This window comes from Gallus gallus, chromosome 19 (genome assembly GCF_016699485.2).
Source record: "Gallus gallus isolate bGalGal1 chromosome 19, bGalGal1.mat.broiler.GRCg7b, whole genome shotgun sequence".
Lineage (NCBI taxonomy): Eukaryota > Metazoa > Chordata > Aves > Galliformes > Phasianidae > Gallus > Gallus gallus.
This window is the reverse complement of record NC_052550.1, coordinates 8,581,070-8,608,990: the sequence shown is the minus strand read 5'-3', so window position 1 is coordinate 8,608,990 and position 27,921 is coordinate 8,581,070. Positions and strand designations below refer to the sequence as shown.

Genomic DNA, 27,921 nt, shown 5'->3' with positions numbered 1-27,921 from the left:
TTGAGATGCTTCCAGACAACATCTCTGTGTCATTCAGTGTAAGCACTCATTTATCCCAGGATCTGACCAGTTAATTGACCAACAGCCATTTCCTCTTTGGAGAGAGGGAGGAAGGGGAGACCTTGCCCTTTACACAAAATGTGGTCTTGAGATTTTTATTACATTTTGCTTTGTACCATGACTACAATTCTGATAATGAAACCTCCAATGAGATTTTCTCCTAAATTGAATCAAATGTTAACAGCCACAGTACACGGGCGTGCTGCTGTTCACAAGCAGGGACACGGAACGGGTGGCCACAAAGCTCCCATAGAAACACAAAGCTACACACTGCAGTTACACTGACAACAGAAACAGCACTGAATGCCCCAGTAACTCATCCATCAAATACTAAAAGATACAAAGCTGCATGATGCAAATGAGAAAGCAACGTTCCATTTTCCCCTACACAAACTGAACATTTCCCAGCCACTTATCCACCTCCCAAAACAAAAAACAAAACAAAAAAAAAAAAACAAAAAAAAACCCACCTAGAAAAACCCCAAACCCACTAAAAAAAACAACTCGCAAAACGATAGGAAAAGACCATGAATCTGAGCAGCAAAGAAAGCACGTCAGAAGCGAATTTCCGAACGCGAAGCAAACACAGCTGATGGAGTGCAATTCGTTCCCAACCAGGACGCTCTCCATCCTCCACCCCAACACCAGCACAGCCCCGCGCGCACCCCGAGGAGCCCCGCACGGCGCTCCGCCCGCAGCCGGCCCGGAGCTGTCCCCCCGCGGGTGCTGAAGCGCCGCAGCCGGCGGAGGGTTCGGGCATCGCTTCAGGGCGCTCCCGCTGCTCTGGAAGCAGAGCAGAGTCCGGTGCGCAGGGGCGGCCGCGGTTAGATGTTCGCGATGGTGCAGGCTTGGAGACGTTTGCCAGAAAGGCATTTCAGAGACTTCAGTTTAGCCCCTAGGGTTTTAGCTTTCAGTGTATATATTATGGGATTTCCCAAACAGTTCATGGTTATCAGCATAGCTGTGCAATTTCGGAAGATGTAGACGCTTGGGTAGAGATCGAGGGGGCACTGGTGGTTTATTGCATCAAAGATGACTCCTGCAAAAAGAGGAGCATAGGACACCAATGCTAGGAGCCATATAAAAATGCTAGTTCTGGCAACCTGGATTTCAGCTGATTTGTAGGTACCGATAGCTTGTCCACATGCTTTCATTCTCAGTTTTCTTTTCCTCAGGATCATAATGATTCTAAGGTAGGTGAACAGAGGAACAATAAAAGCTGCCACAACATTGGGAGTGGTGATGAAGATGAGGTAGTCAACACAAAACGGACTGTAAAGGACTGAGAGATTTTTTCCTGTGTGCAAGCAGTTCCACCCCATCAATGGCAAGCAGCCCAGAAAGAAAGCAAGGACCCAGTTGATTAAAACTACAGCTATGGAATGGCTTCTTGCAACCCTGAACCTTGTTCTAATACTTTCAGCCACAGCCAGGTAGCGTTCAATGCCAATGCTTACCAAGTTATAGATGGTGGATAAAATAGACGTAGTATATAAGGCATAAGGTGCAAGCATATCCTTAGATCCAAAGATTGTGTCGTCAGGTTTGGTGATGAACAGCATTGAAATCCAAAAACCAGAAAAACTTGTGAAGAGATCAGAAAAAGCCAAATTGCAGAAGAGTATGGAGATAGGCTTGTGCAGATCCTTTGTTGCTTTTCTGGTGATGATGGCTGTGCAGTTGAAGATCACAGATGCTATGTTAATGATAAGCTGAGGGATGCCCAGTGCAAGTACTAAATTACGACTCCAAATTTCCGTATGGTTAGCAGAACAGTTTGAGTATCCATTCATTGTGGAAAATCCTAGATTCAACCAGTAACCATTTGCTTTAAACATCTCATATTCTGTAAGAGACCGTACTACTTGAGCATTACTGTCACCTTGTTTTTCAATCAAAACATGAATCTTCAAACACAGCTTCTATTGGCACATCATCATCATGACAGTGGATTAATCTTTAACCACTCGTGTTTTTAAATATTTGGGTTATCAACACAGAGCACTTCAGTTGCTAGGATAGCTAAAATTGGAAAACACATTTGCTACTATAGAACCAATCTGCTTAAAGCAACCTTCATCAAGAACAAAATTTGGTTCTGGCATTTAAAAATCTCCCATTTTAATCCCTCAATCCCCCTACTCAGACCGCACACAAGCAATGGACAAAAATGCTGGAGGTTCCTTATCTCTGTCACTAGCCTAGCCACATAACCTGCAATTCTATTCTTAGAAATATTACTCTGTAAAATAATGAAAGATCCCTCTTAATACAGACTCCTCCAGTTTTATGTGTTTAATAATCCTTTAACATACAGTTTTAAATCTTGACTGGAGGACAACAGAATCAAGTTGGTTACTATCTCTTGCTTACAATTACAAACCAATGAGACTGATAGTGGCTGTTTTTCTAAATAGGGTTAGATCATAGAAAGCAAAATGGCATGATTACTGTATCTCTCTGTCTTTTTAAATGTAAATGATTTATGAGAACTAAGTTTTAAATATGTGAGACTAGAAAAAATATTCTTTGGACATACATTTAACACTGTCAGACAGCAGAGGGCACTACTGTAACAATTAGTTTACAGTGGGGAATATGTCAATTCTGAACACTGGAGGATTTCAGGTGAGCAGCAAGGACACCCGTGTATCATAAATAACATGGATTTTTTTATTTTATTTTTATTTTTCCTGCTCAGGAGTGGCTGCTTCTGTTTCCTAATGCTCGATGTGACGCACCTCTATGACACCCCATGTTTTATTTGAGACACCTATGTATGGAGAGACCTCTCCAACATGTTCTAGTTGTTACTGACATCCAATTGCAATTGAGCAGCAAGTTTCTGCAAGCTTTCCCTTGGTGAAAGCATCTAAGTGAAGCCACATCACTTACAAAGTTAATCCAAACTAATCTGCAAGGCTCCATCTAAGATTCTGTTGTTGGTGGTTTGTTGAAGTGTTTTTTGTGTTTTTGTGTGTTCCTTCCGCACACTTTGTTGGTATTCTAACAAAAGATTGACTTTTATTGGTAACAATTTTATACTATGACATTTACAAAGTAGCTCACCTAATGCCTAAGGGCTTTCCACATTCAGTGCTGTTATATGGCCAGTATAGCAGCAAGTTCAGCTCTCATACTGTAAATCTGTTAACTACCTGGTAGCTCTGACAGAATTTACAGTGTAATAAATCTGTGCAAAACTGATGGGCTTAAAAAGGAAAAAAAACTTTTTTTCTGTTAAAGTTGAAGTTTATGAACACACTATGGTTGGTGTGCAATTAGTATTATAAAATTGCTGTATATTAGAAATGCTTTGCAGAGGTAAGCAAAATATTTCAGATAGTCACAAGGAAGTCCAAAGAAAGATTATATAGAAACGAGGGCTGAGAACTGATTCACTATGTCTGCTGATTTATTGATATCCTATGAACTATTCTTCTCAAGTGTCACAGCAAAGCATTCTCTATGACATATCTCATATAGATTTGGCAGCCACACCCTTGGTATGAGATTGCTGCTGAGCAAGGACTCTGTTATTTCTGTCACCTTCTCAGTGCCAGCACCACAAGTCAGCAGCTCCCTTTAATAACAGCAAATGCAGCAGCACGTAATGTCCAGCATGGATGTCAGGGATGGCAGAGGACACCAGATCAATCTGCATGCACTCCTGATCTCTTTCAATTACTTTTTCTGTGACTTTGTGAACTGGAGGGGGGACTGAGGGCTGTGATAAACAGCAGGCTGGCCACAAAGGACAACATCTTCAAAAATCTTTCAAAAACATCCTAGTTACTCAGAGATATATACCCATGAAGCTGGGCTCCAAAATGCCCTAGACATTCCTGAAGATGCTACTTGAAATGTCTCTAGTTTAAGAAGTTGGTGTTCAAAGATGAAACACCGCATGAGGTCAGAATGTAATTAAAAATAATACTGAGAAATATAAATGGCTCTGAGCAAAACACTTCGTAATCTTAATTCCCTAATAGAACTGCATAAAATTAGTACAACATTACTAGATTAAGGAAGACAGTATTATTATGGAAATAACTTGTTTAGTCTGCTTCAGTATAAAGCAAACAAAGAAACCCCACAGATATGTACATCTCAACTCTAATAAAGTCTGAGCTCTTGTAAGAATAGATGAAAAGTAGTTCCAACTGAAAGCAAACACTTTGTGAGGTAGAAGGCGATCGTGTTACCGAACCTGTACGTATAACAATGTCCACTCAAGGTGATTCTTATCACATATTCTGGGAACTTCATAATCTTAAACTTACACCCACAATACACCTGTGAGGAAGGAGTATTATCTACATTTTACAAACTATTTGCATAAGATCACATGGAAGAATGGCATGGAGAGAGGTAAATCTAGGCTAAAACTTTAAATGCTGGCTGTACTTTACTATTTGCAGGCATTTGATTAATATTTACCCTCTCCACTGCTCTTGTTAGTACTATAATTGTTTTTAAATTTCTTTATCTGAATATCCAAATTGCTATTGTTTTGATATTTGTTATGAACGAGACATGGCATTACTTTATTTTGTTAAAAGGATCTCAGCAATAACATACTTTTCTCATTGACGCCTCCTTTTACCCTAAAATCTGTAAGTTTGATACTAATTAGCCTCAGATTATTCCTGTGGAGAAGATATTACTGAAGATGCTGAAAATGCTGAAGAAAACGAGACATTACAAGCCTTGAATTTTTAAGGACCATTCACTTAAAACAACCATTCTGGAAAATCTACCTTCACACAACTGAGTTTGTGGTCACAGAAATGCCCAGAGCCTGCAGCACTTGGGCTTCAGCAGGAACCACCGGTGTTTGGCAGCCCTCAGAATAACAGGTCCCAGCTGAGACATGCCAAAGGAGATTTCAAAACAGGAAATTAAGTTCCGAAGCTGAGAGTCTTAGTTCAGCACAGTAACCCTTGGACAACATACACTTCCATCTTAGCAGTATGCAAAGGCAATTCTCTTTATGCTGATAATGCCCTGAGAATTCAGAGTTATACCTGACACTACAGCAGAAAAAGCTGCATCCATATAAAGAAAATGAGAACTCCATAGCACAACCACGCTGCAGCTGATTTGGTGCTACCTTCAAAGTTGTGTACACACACTGGATATATGAGGAAAACGAAGCACAGAAAGGATAAGGGATTTCATTTTTCCAGTTTCTTTCCTGCCACACATTCAGTTTCTGCTTTCATGCCTGACCCAGCCAACTTTCTTGGCTGTGAAGTGCAACAGTTCGACCTTCACCTGGACTGCCCCTGCACTTCAGCAACACACTTCACTAAGCTGCAGACATCACAGAACCTGGCCCCAAAATGGCTAGTGAAATGCAGGCTGGCTGAGTAACGAGGAGGACTGATTTCTGATTGCCATGACATCCAGCAAAGCCTTGAGACAAGAATATCTGCCACAAGTAAGGAACATTCAGGAAGGGGAGTATTGAAAAGAAGGAGCCTATTTATCCAATTTGTTTCAATTTATGTGGATTAAAGTCTTTTTTTGGGGAGGAAGACAGAAATGGTATGTATGATCTCCTTCCAAGATTCTGCTGAGAAGTTTACAAAACAGAAGAGTATCTGCTCTTCCCCCACCCACCCTCTGAGGAATTCCTGCATTCACAAGTTTTGCATTTCTGACGTCCCAGCTCTGCTTTCATGACCCTCACCATGAACACAGTGAAGACAATCATCAGGTTTGAATGCTTCAGATCTGTTTAACAGTGTTAACTGCAAGACACAAAATAATGGCAAAGGCCACCTGCACAACTCCCTCCCTCCCTGTTTCTCTCTTATGAATGAAGTATATAGCATAGTTGTTTCCTTCCACGACAACATCTTATCTCTAAGTGACATCTTATTGCTGAACCAAACACCTATAGGAGCACAATGATTACTCCTGATATTAGAAAGCAGTGGTCAGAAATGTGTGTGCTTCAGAACCTCATATTTGAACTATGTTCCCCAGCAGAGCAAACTCATGGAGAAGAATAGCCAACCTATGTTTTTCACATAAAAAATAAAACTTCAATGTTTCAGGTTAACTAACAGCTACCACTCATGAGTTTCCATATCTCCTCTTCAGCAGTCAGGGAACAAATGAAGAAAACTGCAACACACAACCCAGTGTATGAATACTTAGCATGTTCTCTCACTCTGAAGGGTACACTTCCCAATCACCAAGACACTAATCATGAAATTCATCCGTGCTTTAAGCCTCTCGGAAGTGCCTCCCTCCCCCACTGCAAGGACAATTCCTCCCAGGAACAGGATTTGGATTCTGTGAAAGACAACAACTGGTTGGGTTTTTTTTGGCTCAAAGCTCACTTCATGAGGCCTTTTTGGTGATAAGACTCTAACTGACAACTGCGAATTATCTAGGGGGTGAGTGGTGGGTGTCACCATGCCACAATACTTCTGCTTATGATTGTAAAGATGAGCAGAAGTGGAACAAGCAGTCTTTTTTGGGGGTGAAGCTTTAAGGAGCTGACCACTGCGCAAGGCGATAATGTTTGTGCGCGGCAACGAAGGCACTGCTCCCTGCTGGCTTATCTGTGGGACCAGGTATGTCACCCTAACAGAAAGAAGAAAAAAACTGAAAAACGGGGGATAAAAGGTCTCCACTAAAGGAAGGACTTGGAGGAAAAGAACTCCCAAAGAAAAGAAACCTCTGGAGGAGAAGAACTCCCAAGAAGAAACCCTGGGAGAAGAACTCCCAGAGAAAAGAAACCTTTAAACCTTTGACAGAGAAATTCCCTAAGAGAAAAAAAACCTCTTAGGGAAGAACGCCCCCCCCCCCCCCCCCCCCCTGCCCTGCTTGTTGCAAAGCTTCCTGGCTTTCTCTCATCCCCTGCAGTGATTGGACGAGTTCCTGAGATCAACATTTGAACTTGGAACCACAGTGGTGACCATCTCTCTCTTGCTTTCTACAAAGACTCTTTGCTTTTATTTCCCATCTCTTTTCTATTGCCCGTCTTCCCTCCCCCCTATCCCTAAGCAACTAGGGATAATAAATTGGTTGGGCTAACATTTAAACCATTGTGTCTTAATCTCACCATGGGGTATACATATACATACACATACATATATAACCTCCTCTCCCTCCTATAAATTGGAGCGAGACAGACTCATGTCAGTCTCACCTACACAAGCCTTAGATCTTCCTTCTAACTGTACGTTCAGCCCAGCTTCCCAGCACAAAGAGCTGTGCCACTGTCCTGGTTTTGGACATAGAGTCAGCTCCAACCTGCTCTCATCCTGTCCCCTCCGTGCTGCCGGGTACAGAGGAACTGCAATCATTCACCTGGGAGGCCACGAACAGCTCTAGACTTCCTTTCTGCAGCACATGGTAGGGTCATTTGGCTCAGACGTACGTAATTCATTAGATGTCACGTCAGTCCCTCCAAATGTCCTGTGCAGCCCTCTTGGTAGCAGCAGGCTAAGGTTGGATCTCACGTATTTCATAAACCAGACTGAGAGAAATAACTCAAAAGCTTTGCTGCTGTACTCCACAACAAGGATACAAACTAAGTGCAGCTTTCACTGTTTTTAATGCTCCCTCCTGCTCTTATCTATCCTGTAGCTACAGACACAGCTGCAATTATACTGCCTGAAAAAAATAACCTCGAGTTTTATGAATCCTGCAAAACTTTGGCTCTTTGTTCCTCTGACATGGATCCTTACATGCATTTAGGTCCAATGTCCAATGACCTTTATAGAAAACCCACCTGCACTGTAATTCCTTAGAAAATTATTCGTAGGTGCAAAGATGCCAGAGAGAACTGATAACAAAGCACCGGTCGGGTAAGTTTGGTTAGATAAAAAGATTATGCCTGTCCTCATTATTTAGATTGTAAACTTCATATGGTTAGGGAATATATTTCACTGAGTTTAAACACACTTTCTAGCACAAATAAACACGACTGCAGTACAAATTATTACCACTAATGAGAAGCTGGAATCCTGAATTTCAAGAACAAAGTTTTTAACCCTTGGATATTTCAGCCCCAATCAGAGTGTTTCTAAGAAGCTCTTAGCTTCTAGGAAGCTAAACGTAAGTAAAGTGAAAAAAAAACTTTACCAAAGAGCTTTGATTAAACTCTCTGACTGAAGACCACCCCCGGGATATGAAAACAGAGAAGCCCAAGAGTAAAACATCTCATAGGTGCCCTTGAAGGCTGGCACCTGACACTGCCACGTTCACGGCCCCGCTTCACCCTACGTGCTCAGCATGCACCTTGCTTAGATAGCTCCACAGAGACTGCTGAACTAGGAAGTTCAAAAATGCAACAAATTCCCTTATTGTTCTTATCACTGCAGTAACTATTTATCTTAGCACCGTGTGCTAGGCAAATCATTGTCTGTTCATGTTTTAATCTATCTAATCCAAGACGGAAAAGCACTACCCAGCAAGTCTTCATTGTTGGAATGTTATTTATAGCTATCTTTTTTATGAATAAAGACCTGCTCATAAGTCAGCTGTTTGATTTCCCATTGTTATTACAGTCCTGATCCCATGTGACCTCAATATACCACCACAGTGGCCTTGCCCTTCACCTGAAAGCCCACAGCTTTTGGTAAAGGCATAAAGCTCCGCAGTAATCAGTCAACATAATGCCACACCACAACCTTTACACCCCTTCCCGGAGAGGCACAGAGTCAAGCATCCTGCTCTCCTCACACCCAACCCAGGATTTGGGTTGCACACCCATGGAGAGAGAAGCATTTGGAAGAATGGGAGAATTTGCATTCCCTGATTTGTTTTCCTCCTCAGCTGTGTCAAAATCTAGTCCCAAACGAAAAATAGAAAATGTGTGTATAACAGAAACTCCAGAACAAAAAGGAGCAGTGCCACTCTTGTGTACACACCTTTGTTTGTTGAACATAAAGCCTGAATTGCACTGAATCAAACACTTGGAATTAAAGCATTCAGGTAGGAAGGAAAAGAGGACAGAAAAAAAAAATATACTAGATATAGTATAACAGAGTACATACAGTATGTAGTATATATATATACATACATACACACACACACATATATATAAAGGAACATTAAGAAGAAGTACTTAAAGGAAAAAAGAAGCATGGTCTCTATTAATCCACTAAAAGCAAAATCACATGTAAGAAAAGTGCTGGCATGCCACCTACTAACCCTTTCCTGTTACTGCACACAGAAATCCCATCCTGCAGTTTCACCAACCTGCTGTTTGAAGGGTTGCTGTGTGCTGTTGGAGTGGGGGTGATTTTTTTGGAAACAGACCACTAATGTTAATGCATACATTCCCAATGACTCTGAAAGTCACGTGGGCTGTCGGAGAAAAAGCTACCAGTAAATAAAAATGTAACATTTCAGTAATAGGTTACTAGATGTGCATAGGTTGCAAAGTCTTAGCTATTCACTGCAGGATACTTGCTTGATTAGTGCTAGAAAGCTCTATTCCTTTTGCCATTCATTTTGGAGAAATGAATAGATTTAGGCAGACCATGAGTAGAGTAAATCTGGGGAAATTACAAGGGGGAGGAGTTCACCTTCCTGGCTATGGCTTTCAGGTCTGTCCAGGACTACTTACTCCAGTATAAAACTGAGAGCAGAAATATGATCACATACTAAGAAGTCTAATCAATTCTGGTTTCAACACTGAGCCTATTTAAAATAGATAATGGAATTGCTGTTCCTTGTTCTGTTCTCTCTGCACATTCTCAAGACAGAGGCAGTAGGTAAGTCCTTGTCTGTTATTTCTAACCCCATATACCAAGGTTACTCTTATTTATAATTTGTTTCTGAGCATTGGAGCTTACAGGGCAAACTCTCTACTTCTTCTATGTGAAAAATGAATAATGTTTTATTTATTTCTCTGACTTTTTCATTTGTGGGAAAATACTGAATACAGATTTCTCTCATGAATGAATGAGTGCTGATTTTTTTTTCACCTTTAGAAATTCTAGTTACCTTCCTCCTCCAAGAAAAATCAATGGGGTCTGCCTTGATCTCTATGGTTATTTGTATGTAGACACAAAAAAATTACAAACAAGTAAAATAATTTTGACCGTATACTTCTTAAGACTTCAACTAGCTTATTTTAGATTTCTACTCATATTGCTTTGTCATTTATAAGATTAAATTCTTATAGTTGCCTACTGAGAAAGAACAATATGTCTTTTGCTGCATTAGCCCAGCAGATCCATCTATTTTTGCAGTCTATGCACTATGTACATAAGTGCACTGTGCACTTACAATGACTAGATTAAATAGCAATCTATAATTAGTATTGAAAAAAGGAGAAGATATTTTTATGCTTCTATTAAATCAGCAGCACTATAACATTGAATAAATACCCTTTCCTATGTAAATATCAGCACACAGTCTCAAAATTAAAAATAAACACTGCAGTCCTTAATATAATGAAGGGTCTATTGTTTGCACTAAAATAGAAAGGACTGCATTAAGGGGGAAAAAAAGAGATACAATATTATCAGAGGTATCAGAGGGAAGCACTGCACCAGGAGCCTATTAAAGAGACATGGTTTTAAAGCAGCTCAAGATTCAGTTTCCAGACTTAAAGTAACAGAGGGTTCAGGCACTCAGATAGTGCCTTTAGCACTGCATAAGCACTGGGGTAATAGTGGTGTTCCCCACATTTTATTTCTCTGCTCTAAACACTCCATAACCATGACTGGGTAGCTTGCCTTTTCCAGATCCATACCTCACAGCTCAAACATCTCCTCTCTTCTTCAGCCTGTATTTTGTAGCTCTTTTGTCTCCGGAGGCTTCCACATGTAGTACAGGTACAAAAAAAGCACAAAGAACCTTTGCTCTTCCAAAGTCTACAACTATTTGCTTGATAGAAATCTATTACTGATTAATTAATATTTTGCTAAATTTACTGTTCTGTTAAGGCATTTATTACAGAATCTTAGAAGACCATTTAGAAAACCCGTGTAGGTATTATTAAATAAACACTAGCAATTAGTATTTTGGCAGAAGGAATTAACACAGGGAGTGCATGTAATATGTTTTGTTCTTTTTTTCCCCACAAACCGTTACAATTTCCACTTTCTTTCCTGAGCGTAGAATTAATAGCACAGCCATTAATACTCAAGAAACTTGCTCTCTCCTCACCTTCTTTTCTGAATGTTTTAATGAGGTAGAAGCTTCACAGCGTACATTATACTACCTTAAAGACTGGACATTTTAAGAAGCTATAACTTTTGGGCATCTGCCTAAATAATATTTTTATGTATCTTCTTTTTTTTTCCTGCTTTTGTCACTTTTCAGAACTACCTTGAGAGTTACCCCCTTATCAATTCATTTAACATACCTGCACCAGGCTGCTTCCCTACTATAGGCAGCCTCAAAACTCACCACCACTTACGTAGCCAATGTTAATAGTTGCTAGTATGTTAAGTTGCTTTTTAGTTAGTATTTTAGTGTAGAACTTACTTTTTTAAAAATATATATTGCTAACAGTCCTTACAGGACTTCACAGAGAAGCTAACCTCATTATCCCTATACTACAGAATGGAAACTGAGGCACATTGGTGCAGTCACCTGCCTGGAGACCAACCAGCTCCAGGAAGAGAAACCATCTATCTTGAATCTCTGTTCAGTTTCTCTTTCACTGATTAATATACATCTCAGCATATTGATGTTGGCACTGAGGCACCTCAAATGGCTTGCTCGATTCCTCTGAGAGATCAATGACCCTCTGGAACTGCTGTTAGATAAATAGTGAAGCAAAATATCTGCAATATTACATCAGAAACTTTCCAAACCTTTTGAGAGAGAGGTTTTATTAAAGGTACATTCAGTCTAGTGCCATTCAGAGGACAATGATTGTAGTGGACAGTAAAATATTTCCATCTAGAAGTTTGGTATTGGTGTTAGAGCCGGCTTCACACATCACTGAAAAGTAAGCTTCTTTAAGAGGGATGGAATGGATCCTGACATTATCTCAAACAAGTTACCTTGGCTATCTCAGCACAGACAGATTTTTGATCTTGCTTTGTGATTGTTATACAGGATATGTTTCTTAGGGCTTCCTTCTCTCTTTTTTTTCATGGAATCGTTCAAGCTGCCAAAATATTATTGGTGCCTTATCTGTGAATACCTACCATAGATCATATTTATCAGCATATGCCATCGTTGTCAGATCCATCATATGCAAGAAGAAAGAAGAGGTCACATTTAGCAAGTTGCTGAATGTGCACTCAGAGCAAGAGACACCCACTGACACTGCTCTGCACTCCTCCCTCTCCATACAGCTAGATCAACTGCACAAGCAACCTTCAGAAGAGAGATTTTTCTAGCTCTGACATTGTGATTAACCAGTAACAGCACTTAGTGCTCAATATCTTCAAAACTGAAAATTTTACTAACAAACTTTTCCATTAAATACAGGTCTTTCAATTACACTTTAGCTCTATGAAAGGGACTGTTACTGCCAACAGATGTGCAGTTCAGGATAAGATGAGTCACTGTCATATTCACTGTGGGTTTCATATTTGGGTTATAACTGAAGGGGTTTTATGGTTGTGAGAAGAATGGACATAGGATGACTAAGGATGCAAATCCTGTAATCTCAGAGTGCACTTATTTCCTTCTACAGCTTATGATAAAGGTGCAAAGAGGTATGGCATTTTAACAACTGCTTTCTCATTCTCTCAGCAAAAGACAGAAAAGCACTTGTGCCAGAGCAGCAGATGAGATAGAGTGGCTCTTCATTTAGCTGTAACAGCCTGTTTTATTTGGGGGAGACAGGGAACCAAGCTCAGCAGGCAAAGAAACAACACTGCATATTGCTGGAGGACTCCTGAAAGGCAGCTACAAGGCATTAGAGCCATGTATGGAATGAAATTTGAAATTTTTTTTTTTAACTTTATTCATTTCTGTAGCCAGCCAGTTGTAGTATCCAAATATACCCACATTACACATAGGAATCAATTATGACAGAACAAGAATGCTACGATTCTCTTAACATTCGTCTCTGTGTGAAGTTGTTCAAGAGTATGCACTGTTTAGTTACGTCTTGTTGTAATTTAAATTCATCTGCAGATCCTGACTTTCCCTTTAAGAATCACACATGTAAGTTTATAAGATCACCTCTGCTGACTCTGCTGCACATGAAACCAAAATCTGCCCCTTGGCCCCATGCATGACTGAACTGCTGAGCAGCGATCGCATGTAGCATGTAGCTATGAATGACTGCTCAGGTGACATGAATCATGCTTTGTTGTGTTTGTGTTGTGCTTAAGACAGTAGGAGTTGGTGCTCTTGAGTAGACAGATGTTTTACTATGTCGGTGCATCCAAGGGCATCACAGCTCCAAATTCAAAAACCATTGGTCACCAGATAGCAGCCTGTTTCTGGTGACATGTAATGAGTGGGCAGTTTTCTGTATACACAGCGGACCCAGCTGCATCATCAATGTTCAATTTAAAGATCACCTTGAGCAGAGTGAGTATACCACATGGTTATCAATTTGTACAAACTCACTGTTCAGCTGATCCTCATACAAAATCGCAGTGTGCTGCATCACCTTGTCCTTCTCAGCATTCAAGCCAGGTTCATTCATACTGCTATTCACTTCAGCCCTGTGGGAAAGAAGGGAACATCATAGAAGATATACATAGAGGTATTCACAGGTGAAAAGTGACATTACTTCAGCTTATAAATTATTTTCCTTCTCCTACAGCAAAGAGTATTGAATTAACCTTTACAGGATGCACGTTGTGCAGCGGTACTTAAAACTGGAATTATGACTTCTCATAGATTTTATAGTTAGATTTTGAAAACTGAGAGCAGATAAGCATTTTCATAGCTTCCTCTTAGCTGTTTAAATAACCAGCGTAAACTCCAAGAGACATACTGCAAGGTTCAGTTTTTCATCTCTACGTCTGTCTCTATACCATTATATGTTTTTCCCCTCTGTGGCATTGTAGGTGATGCTTTGTTAATTGGGTGCAGAGCACACGCAGTGGCCAGCGGTCAGTTACTAACACCTAGCTGCAGGATCAGTCAGCAGAAATTCAGCATAGAACGTTACAGGAGGGGCTGTAAAGTCAGACAGTAATTTGTTTGAATTAAATCTTAAAAATATTGAAAAAGATATTGCTTCAATTTTGTTTGGCACTGCTCTGTTGTAAACAAAGCAAAGCAAATTTCCCCACAGAAGCTATCACCTTAGCCCTGGATACTCTATTCTTGTTAAAAGTCAGCTTCCTTTTTTGATACAGCAGATTTATGAGGATACATATGTATGACAGAAGTTACAACAGTGTCACAGGTCAGAGCTAAAATAATCTTTCTCACTATGCGACACAAAGGAAGCAATTTACAAGTATTTATAGAGTAAACTTAGAACTTTTCGATCTCTATAATCCTCTTTATCTTGTATGTGTTGCAGAGTAAGGCTTCATTGAGCATATGATTTATGTATACATGTGCAAGTTATAAACACCATGCTCAAATCAGATGTAGTTCCCTCATTTCCATAATAAAGTTTATCTTTGAGTCTAAGTAAGTCCCTGTAATGGATTGGAAAGCAATACATATACACACATACATATAGGTGTATGATGTTATGAAGAATAAAATTTCCAAGTAAAAGTGAATAGAAGAGAGATGAACGATAACTGGCATTTGTTTTAACAAGGCTAGAGATACGCACACGTAAACATTTGGAACTGATTTTGCCTGTCAAAGTGGTTGATGAGGACTTCCTGAGAATGAGTAATACCTAAAAACATATACAAAGACAGATACATACATGCTTAGTTTGTGTTTAGCAACTCATTAATTAGAAAGGCAGACTTCGATTCCGCTTGCACTTAAGTTGCTTGTTCTTTTGTACTAAAGATAATACTTTTCTCAAAGCCAGCTAAAAATAGAACTGCCCAACACAAACCCAAGCTAAAAATATACTGCATACAAAACCAGCACTTGTAATTTTCATGGAAAAGGCCAGCCTTCCCTCGGCTGCAGTGCCTGCGGTTGCAGCAGGCTGTGGGGATGAGCCTGAACCAGGCGGACACAACGCAGCCGCGGCAGTCAGGGCAGCTCTCTGCGAGGCAGGAGCGCAACGGGAGCACAATCGGCTGAGCATCTCAGGAACAAGGGATTGTCAGAGGACACGGCTGAAAGAGGCTGACAAGATCTTAAGGGGCAAACAAAGGAGTCAGTCAGTGAAAGAGAGAGAGGAGGGATTATAAAGAGCCACAGAGGTATTCTTGCTGCCCCGGTACATTTGCTGTTAGCAGCATAAGGGTTATTTCAAGAGATTAAGTATGTTTCATAGAAACAGCCAGCAGTCAGTTGATTATTAAATTGCCAAGCACTTTATTCAAAGGTTAAAAATGGTTTAATTAACTTTCTTCTGGAGATGGGCAAATTAAAAAGGCAATTTTCAGCTAACCAGCCTCACTGCAGTCAGAGATGCAGGCTTCCAAGCAAGGCCAGGTGGGGCAGTAAGTGCGGAACAAGCAGAACAAAGTAGGGAACTTTCATGGAATTCAGGCAGTCTGACCATTGTCCAAAGAGCTTAAGGGTCTCTTCCCAGATCACACAATAGCACATTAGTGAACTGCTAAGGTTCTGGCTTCCAGCCAGAGGCACTGTCCTCTTCCATCCAGCTGCGTAAGTGAACAGAAGAGGGAGTTCTCCACTGAAGGAATTTTTTCCTCTGGCTTCCAAGCTAGGCTTGATAGCTAAAACAATTGAAAGCATTTACAATAAAATGAAAACAATACGTAATTGTATTGTTTTGCAGCTGTTTTGGTGCCAAGAAACAGCTTTGGTCAGGAAATCAGTTGTAAATTTGACAAGGAAGAAGCAGAGATAAGTAGAGCTGCTTACTTGCCAAGAGAGACTCCCTAAATTTAACCGTCTGTGAAGGAAGAGGAGGCCTCCAGCCCAGTTCAGCCCTGCTGTAAACCAGAACTCGGTGAAGTCAGGGTAACACCTCTTATATGGTGCATTGTAACAAAAGTTGAGAGTCCATAACGCAGTGTAGGAGCCAGACATGGATGATATCATAGCAATTTTAAGTCTAAGTGTACAGGTATACATGTACTGAATGAGTATGTACACTGAATCACGTTACTTCCAATGGCAACAACAACAACATGAAAGTCTCAAGTTAATGTCAATAAAACAAGGAGCTGTTGGAAATCCTGGTTAGTATCTAATGCTGTCCTAAGCACGGATGCTCATGGCTTAACTCACGACTAATAAAATCTATGAGAATAATCTGTAACATCCTGCAGTGCTGCTGAAATTACAGCAATGGTTTCAGCACCACAATTGCAAAAATGCAAACAAAACCACCAAAGAAAAGAAATCTGCTGTATTCTTCCAGGAAATAAAGTAAACAACATGAAAGAAAATAGGGGAGCAGAGGTTTGAGTGGAAGAGGAGTGGGGTCAGAGGAATGTAAGAAAGAAGCTTCAGAGAAAGAGAGCAGGAAAGACTTAGAAGCAGAAAGGTGAAGGGCAGGTTGTCATGGGATGGGACAAAGGATGGATGCAGCAAGAACAGGAATTGCAGATTATGAAGGAACTATCTGAACGTTGTAAACACCAGGGAGGGAAAAGAATTGTTTAGGGTGGTTCAATGATATTTCTAGGAGTGATGGGATGCAGATAAGCAAGTGGAAAATGTAAGCTTTTAAACAGGAAACATTTCCTGACAGTGAAGTCTAATAGACTGTGGAAAAGTCTCCTGCAGGAAGTGGAAGGAGCCACCTAGACAATCAAAACTAGACTAGACAACATACCTTAGGGCATAATCATACCTCAGAGCACAGACAACCAACTGAATGTGACAAGTATCTTTCCTACTTGCTTCAGAAATGAAGTCCAGGGGGAAAGAAGGACCATTGTAAATGCAAGGCCCATAGACATAGGGAAGAACCACATCTGATGCAAAGAAAATCCAAATACACATTTTCCTTGTAAGTGACACGGAATATGGCAGTATGGCTTTTCCTGAGCCGTGTCTACGCAAACATCCCGTTCTCTAATGGCACATTATTGCCAATATCTCATTCACTAGAAACTTAATTCATTGTTTGCTGCGTTCTGCAATGTTTAATTAGCTCATTGTTTAAGGTTTAACAGCTTTAAGGACCTTTTTCCTATGAATTGTTGAATTAATATTCTGTTCTATTTCCCTGATGCAATCCAGCTTTCTAAACCACAACTGTGATAACTCCTTAACAGAAAACGACTTGTTAGTTTGTAGACATTATGAGCTTTCTGAAAAGCCTGCAAAAATTAGATACTGGTTGTTTGGAGTAGGTTTCATTCAAGAGGAGAAAGAAGGAATTCTCATGGGTGCTGCATGTGAGGCATCAGTACCACTGGTGGGCTGGATTTAAGTTCTTTTTCCCTGTATTTTGCTGTGCAGGTTGAGAGACTGTCCGTGTGTCAGTCCACTAAGATGTGACAAACTCACAAGCATATCTGAGAGAACCTGCCAAACTCCTGCCAGCTGGTAATAAGTTTGGTGGTCACTTTGCTTGAGAAGGGTTGGACTCAGCCCCAGCAATGAAGGGCTCCACTGCTTACCCCCATTTCACTCCTCTGAAGCAGAAGCACAGGATCAGAACCACTGCCAATAACATGTGATGGCAGCTATCTTTACTCTGTGCTTCCCATGGTTGTCTTTGATTTTCATTGTGCTATGGTCACAACCCAAAAGCTCCACAGCCTTGCACCCAATGAACAATGCACTGACTGCACATTCTCCTGGTGGTGAATCATACTGACTAAATTTTAATTTGCTTTGCAGTAGTGCTGTGATATCCAAGTCACAATCACACTCCCACTGTGCAAGGCAGCATTCAAACCCAGAACAGTAAACTTTGTTTCAAGAGTTTACAGTAAATAAATAGAGTACCTCATATGACCTTGATTTTTCACCTGACAACTTTCATCTTTGGTATAACTCACATCTCAAAAAGTTTGAGTCAAGGCTTTGCACACAGTTAGCCCTTCATGCCGCATACATCCTGCTACCATTAAACATTTGCAACCAGATCATTCCCACAGTGCACCACTTTTTCCCGAGAGTTCATGCGTATATAACTTGCACAGAAAGCCCACCCCAGTCCCAGTGTGCTGTGGCTGCACATGCAGATGCTTTAACAAGATAGCCACTGGGCCAAAGCAGTTTCTAAAAACGTCTGCAGTCATTTATCTATGCAAACTTTAACACATTTGAAACATAATCAAGCATTGTGGAGCTTGGCTTACCCACTATTTGCTAAGCATTTATTAATTAAAATATTGGTTAAGGTGCTTGGTGACATTCTGCACCTGGAACGTTGGGTTCTGCTGTTTCCTAGTGGAGATAAGGAATTGCTCAGCACTGCTGAAGGTCTGCCTGCTGCCTTGTATACACAGGCCTGAAAAAATACAGCCATCACTTTGAGAAATGGCAGGCTTTAAAGCCAAGCTTTGTAGATGTTTAGAGGTGTGTCAAAAGGTAAAAAATTGTTTCAACAGCTTTTGATAATTACGAAATATTGACGGAGTGACAATGCAGAATACTGCTGTTCTAACAGTATGAACGTAGTAGCATTCTTTGCTTACTTTTCCTCTTAATGTTAAACATTTGCTTAACTAGAATGACTCAACGTTATTTGTAGTTTTCAGCTTAAATTTAATTTTTGTGAGAAATGAACTAAAACAATACCTTTTCTTTCATTGCAACAATGCTTCTCCAAGCCCCCCTCTGTGCTATTGCTGCTGGTCACATCTTGGATTGAGGTTCTATGCATAACATCTCCTAAATACTTAATAGTAAGATGGCATTGTGATGTTATTGATGTGAAATGTTAAAAGTAGCTATGAGCCTTCCAGCAGATGTGTTATAAAAGGTCACAAATTAATGCTAATGGTAATTAGCAGTCTAATGATACGTGGGATTCCATAACAATTTCTATAAATTGATTAGTCTGATACTAATAATAATTATAAGAGGTTTTGAATTGTTATTGACCAAAGTTAAATAAGCAAAGAGAACTATTTCCGTTAAAATCCGTTTAAAATTCATTACTACCATAAATAACCATTGAAACATGGGGCTATAAAGAAAAGTCCTTAATTTTCTGAGTAGCTGAACTTGTAGTTAAATTAAATCAGCTCTATTCCTTTGAATTTCACATTTCACCTGCTAAAGGAAAAGTAAAAAATTCTGCAACCTTCTCTGTGGGATCACAGCTGAGTTAGAATGAGGATTCTTCATTTCTTACTGAAAATGAGACCCTTTGTTACTAAAAACTTTTTATTGCACAAGGTGTCTTGTGCAACCCTGAGCAAAGAGAGTGAGGTAAGGCATCCTGAGCAAGTTAATTTCCAAGTAAATGAAACAATGACAAGTGCAGATAAGACAATATTTACTTTAACACTACATAAATTCAGATGTAGAACCTTTCCTTAAGCCAAGGTTTCAAAACCAAATTGTTTAGAACTGCAACTCATCCACAGGTCTACACTATTTCATGCCACCACATCTTTGTTAAGGAGTATTAACAGGTGTAAACTGATGCATTTAGGACCAAAAGGAGATCTAAAAAGAGGACAGGGTTGCTACAATTTCCATGCTATCTTCTGAAGTATTTGATATCAGAACCCAGATAACCTGGGGGTGTGTTCCACATTGCTAGGAAATGTCTAGCAACAAGATAAAGATTTATTTACAAGCAAAGCACTTACCAGTCGTTGTTTATATATATGAAACATGTGATTTCTTATTCTAATAAAATGAAGCAGACAAAGCAGATGTCAAAACTGCATGGCCAGTCATTACCTCATCACTCCTTAAGGACTGCAAGTTGCAAACCCGTTTCACATCTGCTTTTTGGAGGGGGCAATTTGTACAGTTTTTCACTCATCTAATTTTGAATGTCTGATCATATTATCTGTTTATTTATTAGTTGGACAACATTGGTGCTATCTGTCGCAGAAGAACGAACAGCCAAGCTGTGAAGGTACTGCTTAACAATTTGTTTCTCTGGTCACATCAGTGTTTGGACCCTTCTGCTTCGCAAAGGACAAAATGCACACAGCTGCATTTAATGCTGCATGATCACACTACTAGTAAACAGAAGTGCTAAATACAGTGCCTAAAGAAGGGCATTTTAAAAATGTCAGTACTTGCTCTATTCATTTTGTATCAGACAATGATAATGCTACAAACACAAAAGTATACCAAAGAGGTAGCCATCCTGACAAGTTGGATAGAGACATGCATTTAAATTCTTGAGGACAGAGTTATGAGAAACCCTAATATTCTCCTTACAGCTGCACCCTTTGTTTTACCAGCAGTACCCCATGCTAGCTGTCTGCTCCCTTGCTCAACCCTGTGTCCAGCAATGCCTTCCCAAACCTGGCTGTGCTGGAAACAGCATTTAAATCCCAACATCCCCATCACCACTACTCTTTTATTTTTATTCTAGCCTCCAGTCAACCAGCCAACCACAACAATAGTATACTTTAACTTTACAGCCATTTCTATGCTCATATTTTCCCATTTCAGTTAACATTCTTGAAGTATATTAACATTTCTTAGAAATGCAACAACTATACACTAAGAAAGCTCCTTTATTAAATTCCCACTATCCGAAGACCTTTCTTTCAAAGATATTTCCAGGTTCCCAAGAAGTGTGTATTGGCTGTTAGGTGTTCTGGTTTCATCAAGGATTTCAGTCTACAGAAACATAATATTTTCTTCATTTTTAAATAGACCCTCGACACTGGCATACAGTAGATGCCAAATGCAAAGGAAGCAAACAGTCACCCATCAATATTGTCACCAAAAATGTCATTTATAACAAGAACCTGACGCCGCTGCATTTTGAAAATTATGATGTGAAAGGGTCTTCAAAATGGAAAATAGAAAACAATGGACATACAGGTAAGTACTGTCAAATACGTTATAACGGAACTTATTTGCGTCTTCACACCGTGTCTCCTTTCCCTTCCATGTTCTGGGCAAGCTGTTACTTATCGCTGCTGTCACTTAATGGAAAGAAAGAAGCTAGCAAACTCCTATTTCAGAAGCAAAACTTTCAGAAAACCTGAACCAAGGCTTTCTGGGAACTTTGTTGTCATTATCTAATTTCTGGATCCTGAACACAGTCCTTGAGCACCTCAACAGGAATTTGATCTATGTATCTGTACAGAACAAAGCTTGAGACAGCCAGGGAACCTCTAAGTCAAAGAACACCATCTAGAACCAAGTGGCAGGTGGGCACAGGGGTAACAGTCTTTGCAGAGGTACGTGAGATTTGCTGAATAATCTTATATCCTTCACTTCTGGGCTTGCCCCCTCTAACACTTGATCTGTGTAAGGAATAATTCTGCTGAAGAATACAACCTGAGAAACTCATTCAACCACTGGCCTGCAACGTGTGTGCCTTGCTAGTTCTGTAAATAACTAGCAGAAATCCTTTCAGACTTCAACATGGTTTTTTTTTTTCCTCAAATGAGGAAGTAATACAATGTGGGGCTGTCGTTCAGCTCTTTACTGACTCAGTAAACAGTGAGTCTGTGAACAGTAACTCAATAAACCGTAAACCCACAAACAGAAATGCAACACTGATTCACTTTTTTCTTTGCAATCAAGGCAATAGTAACGATGATGCTTCAGCCACATCATGCTAACTTACTCTTAAAAAGTGCAACAAGACGTAATTTTTTAAAAGCTATCTGTAGGTATTCTTGAAATCTTAGATGTGTTGTTTGAATGGCCAAATTCTCAGAAGGGGAGGTTGTAAGTGTTAAATACATTCCTAAATTAAAATGGAGAGGTGGTGCACAGACAGCTGGATTGGTTTTCACCACTGCAGATTCTCACTCAGATCATCAGTATTTTGACAAATCACAAGAAAAATCCATGACTGATTTTTCGCTGATAAACAGGTTAATAAACAGAATGACATTTTAGTGTTCATATTACAGTCACTGTGCATAGTAATGTCTGTTACACAAAAATGAATACTCAAAACAATTGTTCAGAACTCTCATCATTTCCAAACAAGCAAAAGAATTTGAGTTTTATCTGGGCTTTTTAAATTTCTTTCCTTTGTGTGCAACCAATTCCTGTGCTACAAGGAGAACAACACTGAAACTGCTATTGCTTAAATTACAGCAGCAATTAAAAGCTCTACGTGATATAAGACTATCATTAAGTTCAGTGATGTGCAGACAGTAAAGGTCAGTGTCTCAAAGGTCCTACAACCTAAATAAACCAAGCCAACAAAGATACATTAACATCCACTTAAAGATAAGAAGCAAAGTAACTGAGTGACTCACAGAAGCTTCCAGTTCATTTGGAACTCAGAAGTGCAGTGAAATCTCAAGGGCTTTAATCCCAACCAAAGCCATCTTCCTTATGGAAAAACAAAAGTACTGGGTTTAACACAGAGACCTTCACAAGCCATGTTTCTAAGCACATACGGATGTCTCAGGCACACAGTGTGCTTTACACATGCAATGGTGATTTACAGATAGAAAATATATTTTAGGGGAAAATTTTATTTTGCTGTTTAACAGTGAATTGATCCTTACATTAAATAGATATAATGATTTAATGCTTTGTCTTAATTAGTAGCATTAATCTAAATTAAAACAGAATCAGGTACAGTTTAAATAAGTGTCTTCAACCCCTGACTTTTGTGCACATTGTTTGTGCACACTGATAGAGGGCACTGTGAAGAAGTATAGGATCCACCAAATGAGATATGCATCTCTATTTCCTGGGTTGTAATGGCAGTGAACCATCCCCTGCACACTCAAGAGAAGACAATCTATTACCCTGCTTTCTTCAAAATGCAACTGATAACTCTCCAAAGGATAAACAAATGAAAGCCATAAAGGTCTATAAAACACTTTCCCAGAATAGTCTACAGCAGTGCTTATCAAATTCATCTCCTTCATCTGCAGATGAAGTCATGAGTAACTCAGCTCTCTAGCAATCAAGAGGATAAACGAGTCATTCAGGCTCACAGAGCAAATCCTAGGTAGAAAAGGGAGCAGGAGATCCAGGTGCAGTGCCATAGATGAGGAATACCCAAATGCTGTTTCATACTACCGGAAAGTGGGCTATGATATCCCACCTTTTCACCCCCAAGCTATCTCAGCTATCGTGTTTTAAGAAGTCAGTTTCTGAAGAATTGAACTTGTGGAACACTTGGTATGAAAAAACAAACCTGAACTTTAGGCTAAACCTCAGTCTCTCTGGTATATTAATGTATGATGTGAACATTTTTAAAATTCATTTTTAAAAACATATTTATTAATTTCCCCCAGTTAAAGTAACATTGAGCACAAACCCTAAAATTGGAGGCGGAGGTCTAAAAAGAAAATATAAGGCAATAGAATTTCATCTGCACTGGGGAGTCCAAGAGGAACAGCTCTACTTTCCTGGGTCAGAGCACAGCATAGATGGAGAAAAACAAGCTATGGAGGTAGGTGGGACTGCTGGTGGATTTGGGCCATAATTAAAGTGCCCTGTATTTTTACAACACTATTAGATGAAAAGTATTGAACAGTTTTCCTATGAATCATCAGCAAGTGGAAATAAAGAACCTGTGACACATTGGTCACTAATCAGAACACTAAGGAAAACATACTGAGTTTACATAGCAAGGACACAGTTAAGATAGGAAATCAGGAGTTACGCAGCTTTTTGGGAGGAGAACTACCTCCAAGTCTGTATAGTCTGATTACTCTCACACTGTTTAGTCAGACTGTATATTCATTTCTGGGACTGCAACAATGAACTGATCTCTATACCTGAGAAAAACAAAATTCTCTCCAAGTCAAGGCAAGTTGCCAGTGCTGGTACACATGGGATGGTGGAAGGACACCACCACCCACCACCAAACACAGGGTAAAAGTTTAACTGTTCCACTGCACAGGCTGAAAATTAAGGGTTGCTGCAGTCTACAGAGCACTTCATCTTCTTGTACCTGGGTGGGGAAGCAGCTCTTGTTCTACTACAGCCAAAGTGCAGAGAAACAGCCAGGCTACACTTAAAACCACTAACTGCAGAGGAATGCAAGCACATCATTGACCTTAACTATTTTGTTACAGCTTCATATTGTCCACATCAGAGAAGATGTTTTGAATTTAGCAGATGCAAAGAACTTTACAGATGGCATAGCTGTGCTAGCATTCTTTGTAAAGGTAGGTGGCCAAATTCTAATTCTTTCTCTCAAATCTAATGGCAAGTTGGCTGTGTATCACGGTGTCAAAGTTGCATTATTCCAAGACCTAAACCTTCCTAAATCCTACAGACATGCAATGCCAGAATGTGGTTCCTTTATCTTTTTCTATATTCTGTTTGCTGCTGTTACCTTGGTGAATCTTGACTATCTCATTCACAATTCATTTAAAATAACCACTTGCTAAGGAATACATGATCTGGAATAAAAATGTTTCCATTTCAGATTGATGAAGAAAATAAAAACTATGCAACTCTAATAAGTGAATTAGATAATATTCCACAGAAAGGTAAGACACTTGGCTTGTTTGATACACGCATCTATTTACTTTGAGCACACGCTCTACAAGGTAAGTCAAGGTCCAATCCTGTTCTGGTTATAGTAGAGGTTGTTACTGAAAATATACAGAAATGGGATAAATGTTAGTTTGCCAAGTACTCAGAGCATTGGAGGTAGGAGAAAATCTAGTTCTCCAGATTTGCAGATGAAGAATGCCTAAGCACCAGACTGAGTATTTCCGCTTCTGCGGAACAAAGCAAAGTGAGAAGAAAAACAAGCAGAACATTTTAACAATATTTTTAACAAGATTGGCGTTCATATTTTGAGCTCTGTGGGATTTTGCAGGCAGTGGCCATGGATTTCACAAGCAATGCAGTGCAGCTGGCCCAGCAAGCCTGGGAAGAGCACATGGGGACAAGGATTTATGCAGCCATTAGCTGCAGGTGCATTTGAAGACGAGCAATACCTTCAGCTGTGCTTTTTAAGAACAGTATTTCTGCCTGGTTTGCCTAGACACGTCATCATGGATGGAGCCTTTGCCACTGAATTCTCTTCTCCCACCGGTATATGAACTTGAAAAGTACTATCGGTACGAGGGCTCCCTCACCACTCCTGACTGCCACGAGACGGTCATCTGGACAGTGTTTGAGAAGCCAATTCAACTCAGTTTATTGCAGGTAAGTCACAGGGGGACGCTCTGAAACATCTGCTTCCTGTGATTTTCCTGCCTGTCTGCTCACTTGCATGAGTTAACCCAGGCCTGTTAGCTGCTCCACTGCTTATGGAATCACAGAACAGAACAACAGCAAAGAATACTCCCAGATGGAAGGGATCTGCTCCATGAGCTCTGGCAGGTTGGGGCTGTGCCCCTGCCCTGGGGAGCCTGCCGTGCCCACCGTCCTCTGGTGCAGAACTGTATCCAAGGTTCTGTTGCTATGACAAACAGACACATGGTCGGCATTAGGTTAAATCCATAGACTCTCCTAATGCCAGTTTTGACAGCATCACTTAATAGCTCTCTTAAACCAACTCTCAAAAAAGAGGAGCAGGAGACCGAGTCACAACTGTCTCTAAAATGCACGTTGTTCAGCTGACAGAGTACATGATTAAAACAATTAAGATGTCCTGGAATGGAATCTCAGCAAAACTAGTTAGGCAAGAGCCAGCACCTTCATTTTTGTTCGTTATTTGCAGCGTATTCAATCATTTTACTCAAAGAGCAAGGCTCAGCCTCACACAGCACAGCACACAGGAGCGAGCATCTCACTCCTGTGCCAATTTCTAAGCAAACAAAGAAATGAGGCACATACACCCAGTCCTCTTATGTTGTATCCCTGTGATGTGACAGACAAGGACATGTGTCAAGGTCTGATCTAACAAAGTCTTTGGGCTGGACAAAAAGCATTCAGCTCACACAGGAAGCCCATGTGATTTCCGAGACTGAAATCAGTGGGTGACCTCCAGCAGTAGCCTCCATCACAGTGTTTCCTGTAAGATTCAGTGCATCCCTACAGATCAAAACAAAGCCACAGAATAAGGCATTGCAGCTATAGGATGTTATCATTTCCAGTGTCCCACGGAAAAAAAAAAAAAAGGAATTTTACGTGTTTTTTTTTTCCCCCAATATCTGCAGGTTTCCCATTTCTCAACAGTTCACTTCGAAGGGAAGAACTCAACATTCATGTCTGAAAATTTTCGGCCTGCTCAGTTTCTGAATGGTCGATCTGTGTACTGGTCCAGCGCCAGCAGCCTCCTGCCTCCTGCTAAGGTTTTACTGCTGGCTCTCATCCTTCCGTATCTCCTGAATTCTCTCTTCCAATGAACAGTTCTCACCTCATTCAAGGTTCTGGGCTTTTATTCTGTTTTGTTTTTGTATCAAGTATTCTCTCTAACCACCAACTCCATAATCTGAATATAGAATATCCTCTCCTCCTCCTTCATACACTAACCAACAACTTCTGTTGCTGCTCCTATATAAAATGAATCCATTGCACTAAATCATAGAAATTCTAAGGGACTGTAAAATTAAACTATGAAGATTGACATTTTAAAAACACTTAAGGAAAACATTAGGATGGATTATCAGCAATCCTGTAGTTTTAACACAACAGTGGAAGGACACTTGACAAGTTACATGGAGGACTTTCAGGAGGAATCTCTTCTTAAGTGCCTACGAGGGTTTTTTTTTTTTTTTACTGGAGTATGTTTACATTCAACACTGAGAGTCAGGAAGACAAACGCCTGGAGGAATTCTTCTTACACCTACATTGTCCTACACAGAGGTAAAATACAGAGCATAAAAATGCTCACAGAATTGAACAACATCTGGGTCGTTCTATCCAGTGAAAGACAAGTCACAAACTCCTCTGTGCTAACACATTTTTCCCCCTTCCTCTTTCAGAGTACCTAAAAAAATAATTCTTAGGTAAGGATACTGCATTACTTATATCCAACCTCTGATTCTGCATATCAAGTTTCTCTACTGAATCTATTTATTCAGCACATTATCACATCCTATTGCAGGATGCCCATGGCTGATGCGATGTGCTATAAAGAAAAAGGGAAGCTTGTTCACATACACAAATTGCACATCTGCAGAAATTCCCTCTCTGTAGGGCTGTGTTTGGAGCACGAGGCTTTCAAGATTCTTTACAGTTTTCATTTCTATAACGAAATGGAACAGTTCAAGAAATGGCTCCTTCCAGTATCACTTTTTTAGAAACATTTCAATTTCAGTTTGAACATTTCAGAATATTCCCACAATTTTTTAAAGAATAACATATCTTCAAAATATTCGTGTACGGTTAACATTCATCGTTTCAGTAAGAAGATTTCAGTTTGAATTGATTTATTCAGCTCTTACCCAGTTGCATTCAGGAACACTCAATATATTGGGGAATGGGATTTCCTTGCACCATTCCAGCTCTCTCCCTGAAGACAGACAAAACTGACTGCTTTCTTCAGCTAGTGCCATACACATTGCAGCTGCTTTGAGAATTCTAGATTTCAGCCACCCCAATATAACACTTCATTCCAGAGGATACAGACTACTTTCTTCAGGGCAGTGTTTGCAAGGACAACCCTACACTACAGCTACACAGTCATTTTCAGGAAAATCGTGACAGTGCGACTAACTACAGATCACCAAAGGAGAAAAGTTATTTTCATATTTAACAATCAATAGCACGAGCTTTAAAAAAAACATGGGAAAGCAAAATTACCTTGCTACATTTAGAAGAATGGTTAAGACTTTAACTGTATTTTTAAGTAACAGAAAAACTTCAGAGAAGCAAAAATAAAAGAAACATTAAAGCTGAACAGACAAACTA

At 40.0% G+C, this 27,921-nt stretch overlaps 2 protein-coding genes across 3 annotated transcripts; one reads left to right on the top strand and one right to left on the bottom strand.

The window, feature by feature from the left end:
* Window positions 1-141: 141 nt before the first annotated feature.
* LOC124416959 (lysophosphatidic acid receptor 1-B-like) lies at window positions 142-11,687 on the bottom strand. 2 transcript variants are annotated; one of them, XM_046902769.1, is made up of 2 exons: window positions 9,286-11,687; window positions 142-1,732 (listed from the first exon to the last, which is right to left on the bottom strand). In XM_046902769.1, the coding sequence occupies exons 1-2, from the start codon at window positions 9,431-9,433 to the stop codon at window positions 885-887; spliced, it is 996 nt and encodes a 331-aa protein (XP_046758725.1). In that variant the 5' UTR covers window positions 9,434-11,687; the 3' UTR covers window positions 142-884. The 2 variants fall into 2 exon arrangements, with proteins under 2 accessions (XP_046758725.1, XP_046758726.1); XM_046902770.1 differs by having other exon boundaries at window positions 142-1,864; window positions 10,790-11,687.
* Window positions 9,690-27,921, top strand: CA4 (carbonic anhydrase 4). Its single transcript, XM_415893.8, has 8 exons — window positions 9,690-9,803; window positions 20,021-20,074; window positions 20,830-21,000; window positions 23,397-23,554; window positions 24,183-24,275; window positions 24,539-24,602; window positions 25,106-25,269; window positions 26,226-27,921. The coding sequence occupies exons 1-8, from the start codon at window positions 9,746-9,748 to the stop codon at window positions 26,412-26,414; spliced, it is 951 nt and encodes a 316-aa protein (XP_415893.1). The 5' UTR covers window positions 9,690-9,745; the 3' UTR covers window positions 26,415-27,921.